Source organism: Hippocampus guttulatus, chromosome 22 (genome assembly GCF_054856545.1).
Source record: "Hippocampus guttulatus isolate MCC_2025c chromosome 22, RoL_Hgut_1.0, whole genome shotgun sequence".
NCBI lineage: Eukaryota > Metazoa > Chordata > Actinopteri > Syngnathiformes > Syngnathidae > Hippocampus > Hippocampus guttulatus.
The window spans coordinates 8,542,857-8,556,645 of NC_141282.1; the positions used below are offsets into that span (position 1 = coordinate 8,542,857).

Genomic DNA, 13,789 nt, shown 5'->3' on the forward strand with positions numbered 1-13,789 from the left:
GCCATTCTCCACGCTCGCTATTTTCTTCGTCGTCGACGATTTTCAGTCAGTCTCAGGGCGTCCACTGAACAAATGTCCGTCGAGTGAATGCTGCCCTCGCGTGGACGTTTGAGCGAGCGCAGCCTGCCTCTGGCTCGCGATTCAAACCTCGGCTCGGTCCCTCTGTCAAGTTGGAATCGAGCAACCGCTCTTTCTCTTGAGCCGCCTTGAAATGGTTTTAACCTCTCCTCGGTAGCACTGTCTGGATTTCATTCAAATATTTTATTGACATTTTGCACGAGGCGAATAACAGCCAGTCACCACAGTTCGTTTAGACAATAACTTGCGTTGTTTACGGCAATGCAAAAATGAAAGGAAAGGGGGCCAACTTTATGGACTATTTTTTTCTTCTTTTTAAATCACGGAAATTATTTTTTGGAAACCACTGAATCGGTATTCATCAAAGCTTCACTTTTTTTTGCGTGTGATCGATTGAAGAAATCTAAAGTGCTCATCCACCGCAATGAAAAACAATTGAAATAGTGGACAGCGAGCTCGCTGCCTATTTTAATTGGCACAGGAGCGCACACAGGAGTTTAAAAAATCAACTGAAGATAATTTTGAAAATAAAACAAATCTATGTTTTCACTCTATGCTCGCCCTGGTAATGTATGTCTACGCCTATTACTTGATAAATAAGACAGTGAATATTGAACACAATGTCCGCTCGCTCGCAAGCGAGCTGTCCCGAGACGTCACGTGTTTTTGATTGACGTTTTATCGGCGTCGTGGGAGCGGAAGTCCCTCCTCCCTCCGCAGTGTAGACCAGCGCCGTGAAACACGTCACTTCCTCTTTTCCTGCGGCTGTGAGCGAGACACCATGAAGGCGTCCGGCACTGTACGTAAAAATGTCTCTTTTCTTCTCGCCGGCGTGGCGCGCGCACCTTCCGCGCGTCGATGTCGACGTCTTAGTAAACGCGCGTCACGTTGGTCCGCTCGAGTGACCGCAAATGTGGTCGCGAGTGGACCGTTTTCGTCTTGTTCACGCGGTAGCTATGGCTCACAACATGGCGTCGGTCGGCGGCACCATGTGGGCGACGTCGCGGTCGCGCTGCTCGCGGACTGCCCCGATGGGAAATCGCTCCTTGGCTTTCCTCCCGTCGCTTCAAAACGGTCATTCGACCCGTGCCGGTTTTGGGCTGTGAACGCAGCGCCGAGTGAACCGAATGCGACCGAAGCCGATCGCGGTAACCGCGAACGAGCGTTCACCCCGCGAGCTGCGAATGAGCTCTGAATTCCTGACACTTTGCAAAATGATTTTCAGGCACAAATTCCCCCATGGCATTTTGATATTTGTTTATTTACATGCTACCCCCCCCCCCCCCCCAAAAATAGTAGCGAGGCATGTCAAGCGTGACCGTGGTACATTGTTGTTGGATTGATTTGCTTGTCGGGACACGTCACTGGCATAGGTCAATCCCCAGATTCATCTGTTGACCCATTGGCACGGTTTGAGCTTCCTGCCGCCCAAAGAAAAACCAATGCGCCCACCAACCATACATTTTTCTCCATGCAGAAGATTGTCAGACAATGTGTGGGTCGGCACCTTTGGAGAAGTTTGCAGCCAAACCCAAAGGTCACACGCGCGACAGTGGTGTGACCGAGCGTGGCTTGCGCACAGCAACACTTGCCTTGTCGCCTTTCTCGGTTGCTTTTGTACCTTTGAAAGTGAAACCAAGGCCTCACACGCGAGCCGCGCGCCCTCGCCTGCCGAGGCTTGACCGTGATGTGTTTTTGGGTGGCAGCTGCGAGAGTACAAGGTGATCGGGCGTCTGCTGCCGTCACCCAAGAACCCGACCCCGCCCCTGTACCGGATGCGCATCTTCGCCCCCAACCACGTGGTGGCCAAGTCCCGCTTCTGGTACTTTGTGTCCCAACTCAGGAAGATGAAGAAGGCGTCCGGCGAGACCGTCTACTGCGGACTGGTGCGTATTGCCCGTTCCCCAAAATGCTGCCCCTTGAATTTGAGATGGCGCGAGGGAAGCTTTCATCTCCTCGTCAACCTTTGAATGCGATGCCGTGCGAGTGCAGGTCCACGAGAAGACGCCCCTGAAGGTGAAGAACTTTGGCATCTGGCTGCGTTACGACTCGCGCAGCGGCACGCACAACATGTACCGCGAATACCGGGACCTCACCACCTCCGGAGCCGTCACCCAGTGCTGTGAGTGGTGACCCGACCCCCGTCCCGGCTTTTTGCCGCCTTCCTAATTTGCCCCCCCCCCCCCCCCCCGGCAGACCGCGACATGGGCGCCCGGCACCGCGCCCGCGCCCACTCCATTCAGATCATGAAGGTCCAGGTGATCGCCGCCAACAAGTGTCGCAGGCCTGCCATCAAGCAGTTCCACGTGAGTTTCTGCCCACTTTGCGTTGGCGGCGCGGCGGCGGCGGCCCTCCCTCGCGTGGGGCCGCTCCACTTTGCCGCAACGCCGCCAGATGAGATTCCAGATTCCTCTCCCAGACTCTGAGCTGGGGGTTGCGAACCTGGCGACACGCAAATGCCCGTTGGCGCTTGTTGTTTGGTTGTTGTTGACTGAGGCGATGTGGCTTTGGTCCCGCAGGACTCCAAGATCAAGTTCCCGCTGCCCCATCGGGTCCTGCGCCGCCAGCACAAACCCCGCTTCACCACCAAGAGACCAAACACCTTCTTCTAAAGGCCATGGGGGAAATCCAAATAAATTGTTGTTTTGGTTGGAAGCTTTTAGTGTTCTGTCGTCATCTTTTTCTTCTTACATCTCCATAGAATCTTTTTCACCACGCTTCCACAGTTAGATCAACATCTACTTTCTCTGTCACACACATTCACAGCGCAAAGGTGGTCATTGTAATTGGGCCCCCCGAAAAACAGCTCTGGCGATGGGTCTGCTGTTCTCAAATTTTGATTGATGTATTGAAACGACGACAATCATTTGTTAGATGGGGGCCTCCCACTCATTGTCCTCTTGGGGCCCCAACAGACGCTGGAATCGCCGATGACCACAGACGTGCCTTTGAGTCACTTTGGCTACTTGTGCTTTCTTTGCAGGAGGCACGGTGTCAAACATTGCATGTTTGAAGAATAATACTTTATTCTCAATATTTTTTAACTGATTTATAATTTAAAGATCAATGCAATTCATCGGTTGAATTGTACCTTTACAAAAAAAATTAGATATCTTTTTTTTTTTTTTTCCTCTCGTGAGGGCGTTGAAATCCTCCGTATTATTCATATGATAGCACGGGGCGGTAGAGGGCGGCCGTGAGCTCCAAATGTTAAACGAAGAAGAAAAGGTCTTCCGGGTCGGTGAGCCGGAAGCGAAGCGGCAGACACGCACGCGCCGCACGAGAAAAGACGGGACGGCGCCACACTGCAAAGCGGAGCGCACTCGGCGACGTTCGAAGACTTTGTCGGTTGTCGCCGCACGGACGACGGCCCCATGCAATAAGGTCAGCTTCGTCGCCGCCGGACGGGGACGTCGGGAGCCCTGCGGTCGTTGAGCCGGGGAGGAAAGCTCTCGAGACAAAAGCAACTGAGAAATAACGGCGATCGTTCATGCACCGGGAGACGGTGTCGGGCTTCCCGGGAGGCTGCCAAATGTCACTCCCGGTGGGGGACCGCGTGGTGGCGTGGGGGCATCGTATTTGGGCTAGCCGGCTAATGCTAGCTCATTTGAGTAATCCCCACCATTCCGTGCCCGCCTTGCAGTCAACCGAGCGGGGAATAAAGGAGCTGCTCAAAAACGCAATCTTGTTCTTCTTCTTTTGTATTCAAACCGGTGTGTCAAATGAAACGCGTAAGCCACTCATCTGTGGACTCACTGCTTGCCAAAATCACATTGTGAGTGTACACGCAGAGCCTTCATTATGGGGTCCCCCCCAGGATCGATGTGAATTATTCATGGGTAAAGATGACGATAACCGATATGTGGAGCCCATATCGGCGTCAAAGTTTGAAATAATACAAACTCAAACACTTTACTTGGTTGAAACTCCTCCGTGTAGGGAGACGTTTTACTTTTTATCGATATAAGGCCTAATTATTGAACACAAAGCGATGTCTTCGATATAATAAAGGCGATGTGCTAACAATGGCATTCCAGCAAATGAAAGGTAAGTCCCCCTAAAAAGGATCGCATTTTTTTCAATTGGATTTGATGTGAAAACCAACTCGGCTGCGCCGATTGCAAAACGTACAAAACAACATTGATATCGGAACACGCAAAGGCGTGAGGACGCTCAGCCGGCCAATGTGACGCCGTCGTGTTTTTGTGTCTCGTCCAGATGAGAGGAGGCGAAGCGAGGCGGCCACAGCAGACCAGCGCAGCGCCCGCCCGCCGACACGCAAGCTAACCCGACCGCCGGTGTGCCGCCGCCATGGACGAGCAGGCCCTGCTGGGACTCGACCCCGGCGCCGACCCCCCCTACCGCCAGAGGGTCAGCCACGCGCACTCACTCGGAATGAATGTGAGTGCCTCGTATGAAAATTGACTTTGTGCTGTGCGTGTCCGTCAGGCCATGGCGTACTTCGAGCAGCTCAAGGAGTCGCGCGACGCCTGGGAGGTGTGCGCGCAGGCCCTCGCGAAAGGACTCTACAGGTAGAGGTTGAGGGGGGGGGTTACGGTTTTGTGTGTGTGCGCGCGCGGGCTCCGTGTCAGTCATTTCTGTGTACGTCTCGCATTGAGCATCGCTCCCTTGTTGACGGCGTGCCATCTTGTTTGCAGCGACGACCACATTAAGTTCTTCTGCTTCCAAGTTATGGAGCATCAGGTGAAGTTCAGGTGAGGAGGGGAGGGGGGGGGGTCGATCGGGGGTGTCAGTGTTCACGACAAGCGACGGCAGACTGACGCTGCGATCGCAGACACGGCGGGCTGAGCGGCGGCCAGCGGCAGCTCATCCGAGAGACGCTGATGAAGTGGCTGCAGTTTCAGGTCAGTTGTCGCGGCGTCCCCGCGAGACCCCGTCGGCGGCGTCCGCTCACCTCGGCGCTCTCGCGGTCGCAGGTGCTGAGCGCGCAGCCCGAGAAAATCTTTGTGCGCAACAAAGCGGCGCAGGTGCTGGCGCTGACCTTTGTGGCCGAGTACCCGGCGCTGTGGCCCGACTTCTTCTTCGACATGCTGACGCTGGTTGGCCTGGACCCCCGCGGCGTCGACATCTACTTGCGCACGCTCATGGCCATCGACGGCGAGGTCGTCGACAGGGACACCCTGCACGCGCCCGAGGTAGCTTCCAAAACGGGAAGGTGTCGGCGTCGAGTGCCGGTTTCGCGCCGTCAATTTCGTTGTCCCCGCGAGCGACTGGGGCGCGCGTCTTCCGCCGCGCCCTTTTACGGGAGGCGCGCTCGGTTCGCCTCGCCCGGCGGCGGCTGATGCGGGGAGCGCGCGGCTGTGTCCAGGTGGCGCGCCGGAACACCTTGATCAAGGACGCCATGCGGGAGCAGTGCGTCCCCAGCCTGGTGGAGTCCTGGTTCCAGATCCTGCACGCGTACCAGCGGAGCCACCCCGAGCTCACCTGCCAGTGCCTGGAGGTGGTCGGCGCCTACGTGTCCTGGATCGACCTGGGCCTCATCGCCAACCAACGGTGGGTCGCTCGCTCGCTCGCCGGCGTCGGCCGCCGCCGCTCTTGACGTGGCGCCGACGTGCGGCCGCAGGTTCGTGGACCTTCTGCTCAGCCACATGGCCGTGGAGGAGCTGCGCGAGGAGGCCTGCGACTGCCTGCTGGAGATGGTCAACAAGGGCATGGACCCCGTGGAGAAAACCAAGCTGGTGGAGTCGCTCGCCCAGGTCCTGCAGTCGGCCGGCTTCTTCTACGTCGAGCAGGTCGGCCCCGCCCGCCAACTGGCCCCAGAGAGCGAGCAAGCCCTCCTCCATCTTGCGACCGCGACGTTGAAAAGCGAGACCGTTGATCCTCGGGACATGACCTCAATGGCGATTCCTTGGGCAACGATGTCGTAAGATCAAAATTGGCGCGCATTGCGTTCACTTTTTTGTCGTCTTCTTTTGACCGTCGCGCAATTGGTCAGTTGTCGACGCTTTTCATGCGGAGCGACGGATTTGACCGTGCGTCGTCGGTTGCCAGACCGGTCCCTTGATTGAGAAACGGGACCTTTTTGCCCATCGCACGATGACGCTGCCGAAAAGCCGGGACAGACGCGCAAAATGCCTCGCCGTCACGTCGCAAATGTTTTTTGCCTTGTTTGAGGAGGAGGAGGACGTGGACTTCTTGGCCAAGTTCTCTCGTCTGGTCAACGGGATGGGCCAGAGTCTGGTCCTGAGCTGGACCAAGCTGGCCAAGGCGGGCGGCGCCGACGACGCCGGCGCCGCGCTGCGCGCCCTGGAGGCCAAGGTGGCGCTGGCGCTGCGCCTGCTGGTGCATCCCGACGACGACATCTCGGCCAACGTGGTGGCCTTCTGCTACGAGTACCTGCACGTGCTCAAACAGGTCGGCGTTTGCCGCGCCGTCGCCGCGCCGCCGCTTCCTCCTCATCTTGCTCCTCTCTGATTGACAGCTGCCTGAGCTCAGCGATGGCCAGAAGAGCAACATGGAGGTCGGTGCGCGCGCGAGCGCGGGTATGAGCGCGCTACGGACCTCTGTCAAATTGCGTCGTCCCCCCCCCCCCCACACGAGCAGGCGATCATGCTGGCTGTCGTCAAGAAGTTGACGTACGACGACGAGTACAACTTCGACAACGAGGTGCGTCGCCGCCGGGGCGAGGGCCGTTTTCCCGCCGCGGACGCTGACGGCGACGTGCGCGGCAGGGCGAGGACGAGGCCATGTTTGTGGAGTACAGGAAGCAGCTGAAGATGCTCCTGGATCGGCTGGCGCAGGTCTCCCCCGAGCTGGTCCTGGAGTCCGTCCGCCGAGTCTTCGCCGACACCATGCGGTGAGCCGCCGAGCCCGAGCCGCATCTCGGCGCCGCGCTGACGCGGTCGGATTGTGCGTGCGTGTACCAGCAAGTGGCGGAGCGCATCTTTCATGGAGGTGGAGGTGGCCATCTGGCTGCTGTACATGCTGGGAGAAGCTCTGCCCGCCTCGCACGGGGCGCACTTCTCGGGAGACGCCGTCAAGAGCGGAGCGCTGCAGGACATGATGACCACGGTCAGCACGCGCCGCCCGCGGCCGCGTGGCCTCCTCGGGTGCTGATGTGTCGCTTGCCGTCCCAGTTGGTGTCGTGCGGCGTGAGCGACTACCGGCACGCCTCGGTGTCCCTGGAGTTCTTTGAGACGGTCGTCCGCTACGACAAGTTCTTCGTCGTGGAGCCGCTGCACATTCCCAACGTTTTGGTACGGCCGAAAGCCGCCGGCCGCGTTTGTGAAGCGACGGATCCAAACGTGCGGTGTGGTGCGCCAGATGGCTTTTCTGGACCGGCGAGGGCTGAGGCACGACAGCCCCAAAGTCCGCAGTCGGGTGGCTTACCTCTTCTCGCGTTTCGTCAAAAGCCTCCAGTGAGTCGGCTCGGAATACGCCGGGACGGCGGGCGCGCTTGCTGAGCTTCTGTTTTGCCGCGCGTTTCAGCAAGCACATGACGGCGTTCGTCGAGGACATCCTGACCCGGATCCAGGACCTCCTGGAGCTGGCTCCTCCCGTACGTAAGCGCCGCCCGGTCGCTCGCCCGGTCGCTCACCCGGCCTCCGGCCGTCTCCCGCGCGCGGCGCTCCGCAGGACAAGGCCTTCCCGGCGCCGCTGACCAGCGACGACCAGCTGTTCATGTTCGAGGCGGCGGGCGTGCTGATCGTGAGCGGCGAGAGTCCGCCGGAGACGAAGCGGGCGCTGATGCGGGCCCTGCTGGCGCCGCTCATGGACGCCTTCCGCCCGCTGCTGGACCAACTTCCTCTGGAGACGGACGAGGAGACGCGGGCGGCGCTGGCCGACTGCCTCGGCCACGCCGTCGGCTTCGTCAGGTCGGGAAGCGCGGCTCGGGCGCCTTTCGCCCTCGGCTCTCTCGGCCTCCTGACGGGGGCGCTCTTCCGACAGCCGCACCAGCAAGGCCTTCAGCAACAAGCAGACGGTGAAGCAGTGCGGCTGCGCCGAAGTCTACCGGGACTGCCTGCGCGCCTTCCTGCCGGCGCTGAGCTGCCCCGTGCGGCGGGGGGCGCTGCGCGGCTGCGTGCGCTCCTTCCTGCACCGCATGATCATCTGCATGGAGGAGGAGGTGCTGCCCTTCATCCCCGCCGCCTCCGAGCACATGCTGAAGGACTGCGAGGCCAAAGACCTGCAGGAGTTCATCCCGCTCATCAGCCAGATCGCCACCAAGTTCAAGGTAGGGAACGCCGGCTTCCCCGGTGTCTGGCGGGCGGGGCGCTTCAACGCCGGCAGGCGTCCTCGCTCGCGCCGCGGTTTTGGCTTTTGATCCGGTTGCCTTTGGCTCGCCCCTTCCGCTTCCGGGCGCTCGGCGAAAAGCGGCGGCCCCGCGGGAACGTGGCCGGCCGGGCGCTGAAGGCGTGTCCGCCGCCGCCGCCACGGCAGCGGCAGGTGTCCCCCTTGCTCCAGCAGGTGTTCATGCCGCTGGCGCTGGCCATCTTCGAGGTGCTGGCGCGCCCCGCCGACGCCAACGACCAGGCGGCCGCCTTGGAGAGGCAGATGCTGCGCAGGAGCTACTTCTCCTTGGTCCACACGCTCGCCGGCAGCGGCCTGAGCGAGGTCCTGGCCGGCCAGGGTGAGGAAACGCACACCCCCGCCTCATCCTCGCCCGAGCCTGACTCGCCGCGCTCCTCAGGGCCGGAGAACGTGGAGCGGGTGGTCTTCACCGTCATCCAGGGAGCCGTCGATTTCCCCGACCCCGTCGCGCAGAAAACCTGCTTCGCCGTGCTCGGCAGGCTCGTCGAGCTTTGGGGTGAGGCCGCCATGCGCCCCGCGCGTGCGCACAACGTGGGCCCCCCCCCCCCCCCCCGACGCGTGCGCTCTGCTTTCAGGGGGCAAGGCGGGCATGACGGGCTTCAGCGACTTCACGTACAAACACATCGTTCCCGCCTGCTTCCTGGCTCCTCTCAAGCCGACCTTTGACCTCTCCGACGCTCAGACCGCGCTGGTGCGTGCACTCGCGCGCGCTCCCGTGTGTTTAAGCGCAAGTCCTGATTGTTGGTGTGACCTTTCAGACGTTGTCCGAGGTGGCCGCGACGCTCAAGACCATCTATGCGCAGCAGGTAGCGCCGCCGTTTAGTTCGCCGCTCGGCCGGGACGCCGTTTTGACCTTGTGCGCGCGTCAGGGTCCGGAGCTGTTGGAGTTCCTGCGGCGAGACTACCTTCCGTCGCTTCACTTGTGCCCGGACGTGGCGCAGGTCAGGAAGCCCCCCGCCCCTCGGTCGCAACGCGCCCGACTGGACTTTTGACGCGTTTCCCCTCTGGTGTCTTTGCCAGGAGCTTTGTCACGTCCTGCAGCAGCCCGATCCCAAAGTCCTCAAGACCTACTTGAAGGTCAGATGCACTTTTTACATCTTACAACTTTTTCCCCTCTCTCCGTTCTTCTCGTCGCATCCATTTCGTTCGCAACCGAGCCGCCTCTCCCTCCTACCGCGCGATGAAGACCAAGGCGCCGCCGTCTCTGCCCGTGTGTGCAGGTGTTCTTCCAGCGAGCCAGGCTGTAGCGGGTCAAAGGGCACAGGAAGCCGGCGCCGGATGAGGCCCCGCCCCATGAACTTTTGCGGGAGCCGCGCGCAGACTTTTCCTCAGAAGGGCTGACGTGTTTTAATTTAAAAGTGCCGATTGTGCAAAGGCGGCGGGGAGCCTTCTTTGCGACGGGTCGCCATCGAGGACAAACGAGCAGCTGTACATGAGAGAAGAGTGACCGCTTGGATTTTCTTTTGACTTGTTTTTTGTCGTTTTGCCTCTTAGCCGTCGGCTCCTTTCTGTTTGCGGGAATAGTGAAAAATGAAATACAAAGGCACTCAAACGTTGACTCCGTTTCGCCTTTTTTATTTGTATTTTGCCACAAGCTTTGGCGAGAACAAGAAGGAAAGCAAAAGTCGACTTGAAGTATTCGACTCTCCCGGAACTTGAACGGAGGAAGCAAGGGGAAATGTTGTTCTGCCAACGGCTGAGGAGGATTCGGCCTGCGCACTTTGCGCCGAGTCTCTTTCGAATGGAAAGCAAAAGCTTCGCATCGACCGTGGCGAGCGGCCTCGGCGTTTCTCCGAGATTTGAAAGGCCGGTGTGGATTTCGGGGACCCGCGGCGCCGCTCGTCCGCGACGGCTCCGCGTCGCGTCCAAAAAAGCAATCGTGACGCCGATCGGACGTGAACAAGGTGCCTTTTTAATTTCTTCTCTTACGCGAAACAACAGCGCCGTTTTGTTGGGTTGTCGTCGTCGTCGTCGTCGTCGTTGTCGTGCCGCCAAGGTTTTTCTTCGGGCGTTTCATAACGGCAGCGCGATACTTTGGACTGGAATGGTTCTGAAGCCGCCGTTGCGCGGGAGGCCCGCCATTTATTCACCTCTGTTGTCTGAGCGCACGCAGAAAGCTCGCCAGAAAGCGCCGACGGCCGAAGCTCCCGGCCGGCCGTCGTCCGGCCGGCCGTCCAGCCTGGACGCGAGCAGCTTGAGGACGAGGTCGTCGAAGGCGTCCGGGTCAAACAAGAAGACGTCGGCCAGCCTCTGGGAAGATCCGAACTCCCGCTTCAGGTCCCGGATGACCTCCTTCACCATCCGGTTCAGCTTGCAGGGTCCCAACTTGGTCCGGGGCGACGGGAGCGCGTCCTCCGTCATCCTCGTGGACACGCGGTGGACGGCGGCCACCGTGTCCTGGGACCGTATCAGCCGGCCCACGTTCTTGGGCAGGCCCGCGAACAGCTGGACCATGACCACATCCACCAGAGTCAGGAGCTCTTCCTGGACCGAGCACAAGGGACGCGACGGCGACGCCGAGACTTCGGGGGCCGGGTGGGCGGCGGCCATCGCGTCCGTGCCTTCGACGTCTCCAAAGTAGTCCGGACTCTCGCCGCCGCCGGTGTTCTCTGCCTCCTGCAGGCAAAGTAGCTGGGGCGGCGACGGGCAGGAGTCAGCCAGATGGGGGTCATCCGGGTCCCCCCGGCGCGGGGTTCTCGACCGGGCAAGCCGGCGGCCCTCCGTCTTCGTTTCGGGGCGAGAATCGGCTTTGGGCTGCGGGGAGCGCGCGGTGGTGCCGGAGCCCGCGGAAGAGGGAGCGAGGGGAGATGCGCCGTCGGGCTCCTGGATCTCGGAGTCCCGCTTGGTTTCCGGACTCGTTGTCCCGGAGTCACCGCCGGTGCCTGGGGACGGACCCTCGGACACGGCGGTGACCGCGTGCTCCGGAAAGAGGATCTCCGGCGCGGACTCTGGGATGGCGGTTCCGGCGGGGACCTTCTCCAAGGGGTCGGAGTCACCCGTGGCGTTTGTGGCCGGGCGTTCGGACCTGGGGGGGGTCGCGTCCTCCCGCAAACGCAACTCTGCTTTGTTTTCCGGACTGGCGGCTCTGACCGAGGGACGGGAGTCGCTCCCGCCGTCTGAGAGCGGGCTTTTGGAGCCGGGTTCCTCCGTGGCCTCCTGTAAACGGACCTCTGCTTCGTTTTCTGGGCACTTGAACTTTTCCGAGGGGCTCGGGTCACCGACGCCGTTTGAGGAGGCCGGGCTTCCGGACCGGGGCGGCGCCTTTCCGTCTTGCTGCAAATTGACCTCCGGCTCGCTTTCTGGACTTTCCGGGCGGTCGCGGTCCCCCTCGGTGCCCACGGCCAAGTTTTCGGAGCCGGGGGGGTTGGTATCCTCCCGCCGACACACTTCTGTCTGGTTTTCGGGACTCCTTGTTCCAGCGGATCCCTTTTCCGAGGAGCGGCGGTCACCGGTGGTCTCCGGGGATGAGTTTTTGGACCCGCGGTTGGCCGCGGTCTCCTGCAAACAGATCTCTGGCTTGATTTCGGGATGTGCGCTTGCATTTCCCAACGCGCGAGAGTCGCCATCGACGACCAGGATCGGGTTCTCGGGCCCGGGAACGTCGAGGACCTCCGGCTGGTTTTCTGGACTCGTGGTTCCGGTGGAGTTCTCTTCTAAGGGGGCGGAGTCAGCGAGGCCACCCGGGGCCAGATCGACGGGCTCGCGGGCATCCGCGTCCTCCTGCCGACAGAGCCCCGCTTTGTTTTCAAGACCCCCGCTCCCAGCGGAGACCCCGCGGGAGTCACCGAGGGCAATCGGGAGACGGGTCTCTGGTGCGCGCGCATCCGGGCGCTCTTGTGAAAGAAGCTCGGGTTTGTTTTCTGGCTTTTTGCTTCCGGGAGAGACCTTTTCCAAGGGGCGGGAGTCACCAATGTCATCGGAGAACGCATTCTCTGGCCCTGGGCCATCTTTGTCCTCTTGCAAATGAACCCGTGTGCTTTTTTCCAGCATTCCGCTCCCGGGGGAGACCGTTTTCAAGGGGCGGGAGTCACCGACGCCGTCTGGGGCTGGACTCTCAAACGCCAAAGTGTCTTGCGGGCGCAGCGGAGTGCTTTGCGGGGCCGCGCCCGCGGCGACCAGCGACCGGATGTCGTTCAAGCAGCCGCACAGCTCGTCGGCACGGTTCCGTCGCGTCCCGGGTTCCAGCTTGAGCCAGAGAACCAGCTGCTCCACAAACCTCTTGGCAGAATCTTCCAGAATCACGGTCAGGACTTGGAGATTGTCCGTTTCCTTCCGGTCCGTTTCCAAGACGAGCGGTTCCGAAAGGCGCCTCCGCACCTCCGGCGACCGGACCGGAATCCGTTTGCCGATGACGTAGCGATACATTTTGTCCACCAGCTCAACGGAGAACGCCTCGGCCTCCGACCTCAGCCTGTCCGCGTCGCCGCCGCCGCCCGCCGCCGCCGCCGCCCTCTCGAAGATGTCCTGGAGTCGAGAGCGGGCGCTTCGGAAGGTGAGCGGGGACCCGAGCGCCGTCGGGGGGTCTCGGTCTCGGCACACGAGCGTGCCCCGGTATCGCACCTGCTCCAGCTCGGACGTGAGCTCCTCGAACTTTCTTCGACAAAAGTTGAGAAAAGCGCGCCGGCGCGAGGACCCCGCGCCGCGGTCGGGATCGGGGCGGCGCCGGAAAAATGCAGTCAGGGGGTCCTTGATGAGGGCCAGGTCGAAGTGAGGAGCGGACGGCGAATCGGCGGAGCCGAGGCGGCGTAGGTCTTTGACGACGATGGCCGCGATCTCCGCTGCCGTTTTCTTCACGTCCTGCTCGGGATCGCTCCACTTGCGGAGGATGAGCCCGACGGCCTCGGCGGTCTCTTGGAGTTCCGGCGCGCGCGCCTCCCTGCTTCGGGCCACTTGTTTTGGGCCGTCGCGCGTGCTCAGGTGGACCTTGAGGACTCCGCCCGTCAGCACGACCATTTTGGCCAGCACTTCCGTCTCGGTGAAGGTGGTCGGCACGTAGAGGGGCGGGGCCGCGCGCGCCGCCAGAGCGGCTTTGACGCGCGCGCGCACCTCCTCCTGCAGCACGACGTCCAGCTTGCGGCCGCTGACGCTCGGCTTGCTCGCAACGTCCAGCGCCGCGGCCAGCGCGGAGGCCAGGCCGCCGACCACCGACAGGGCGGAGGCGGTCGCCGCCGCCCCCCCTCGCGTCGGCTCCGCCGCCGCCAGCAGCGCGGCGGCGCTCACGCACAGCCTGTGCGTGGCGCGCGCGCACATGTCGGCCAGCAGGACCTGCGTGGCCGAGTCGGCGGTTCCGTTCGCCAGCAGGACCCACTGGGGCTCCGCCACGCGCGCCAGGTGCGCGCGCAGGAGCGGGAGGACCGCGTCCGCGTGGACCCGATACGCGCCGTTCTGCATGACTTCCGCCTTCCTTCGCCGCCACCCAAAGCGAAGGAGCGAATGAAGC

The 13,789-nt window shown here is 61.4% G+C and overlaps 2 protein-coding genes and 1 non-coding gene across 4 annotated transcripts; all 3 read left to right on the forward strand.

The window, feature by feature from the left end:
* Window positions 1–811: 811 nt before the first annotated feature.
* rpl18a (ribosomal protein L18a) lies at window positions 812–2,733 on the forward strand. Its single transcript, XM_086103851.1, has 5 exons — window positions 812–877; window positions 1,785–1,964; window positions 2,071–2,200; window positions 2,275–2,384; window positions 2,598–2,733. The coding sequence occupies exons 1-5, from the start codon at window positions 860–862 to the stop codon at window positions 2,688–2,690; spliced, it is 531 nt and encodes a 176-aa protein (XP_085959977.1). The 5' UTR covers window positions 812–859; the 3' UTR covers window positions 2,691–2,733.
* LOC147186499 (small nucleolar RNA SNORA68) lies at window positions 1,597–1,729 on the forward strand. The gene has a single exon (XR_015099422.1). It is a non-coding gene; the product is annotated as a small nucleolar RNA SNORA68 (small nucleolar RNA).
* A 561-nt stretch (window positions 2,734–3,294) lies between the features above and the next one.
* On the forward strand, window positions 3,295–9,907 carry xpot (exportin, tRNA (nuclear export receptor for tRNAs)). Of its 2 annotated transcripts, none has more exons than XM_086102851.1 (25): window positions 3,295–3,462; window positions 4,297–4,449; window positions 4,528–4,610; window positions 4,737–4,793; window positions 4,874–4,943; window positions 5,016–5,234; window positions 5,408–5,592; window positions 5,663–5,831; window positions 6,214–6,453; window positions 6,521–6,559; window positions 6,643–6,705; window positions 6,771–6,895; window positions 6,966–7,110; window positions 7,176–7,295; window positions 7,363–7,457; window positions 7,528–7,597; window positions 7,675–7,913; window positions 7,987–8,272; window positions 8,479–8,668; window positions 8,729–8,845; window positions 8,925–9,040; window positions 9,108–9,155; window positions 9,219–9,290; window positions 9,370–9,426; window positions 9,570–9,907. In XM_086102851.1, exons 2-25 carry the CDS (start codon window positions 4,390–4,392, stop codon window positions 9,594–9,596), a joined length of 2,892 nt encoding a protein of 963 aa, XP_085958977.1. In that variant the 5' UTR covers window positions 3,295–3,462; window positions 4,297–4,389; the 3' UTR covers window positions 9,597–9,907. The 2 variants fall into 2 exon arrangements, with proteins under 2 accessions (XP_085958977.1, XP_085958978.1); XM_086102852.1 differs by having other exon boundaries at window positions 6,217–6,453.
* The last annotated feature ends 3,882 nt before the right edge of the window (window positions 9,908–13,789 follow it).

What these genes read in the sequence shown, in the direction of transcription:
- xpot (XM_086102851.1), top strand. Translation starts at nt 4,390, where the DNA reads ATGGACGAGCAGGCCCTGCTGGGACTCGACCCCGGCGCCGACCCCCCC. An exon ending in AGATCGCCACCAAGTTCAAG is followed by an intron (nt 8,273 to 8,478) that starts GTAGGGAACGCC and finishes CCGCCACGGCAG; the next exon opens with CGGCAGGTGTCCCCCTTGCT. An exon ending in CCGACGCTCAGACCGCGCTG is followed by an intron (nt 9,041 to 9,107) that starts GTGCGTGCACTC and finishes GTGACCTTTCAG; the next exon opens with ACGTTGTCCGAGGTGGCCGC.
- rpl18a (XM_086103851.1), top strand. An exon ending in AGACCGTCTACTGCGGACTG is followed by an intron (nt 1,965 to 2,070) that starts GTGCGTATTGCC and finishes GTGCGAGTGCAG; the next exon opens with GTCCACGAGAAGACGCCCCT. An exon ending in CTGCCATCAAGCAGTTCCAC is followed by an intron (nt 2,385 to 2,597) that starts GTGAGTTTCTGC and finishes TTGGTCCCGCAG; the next exon opens with GACTCCAAGATCAAGTTCCC.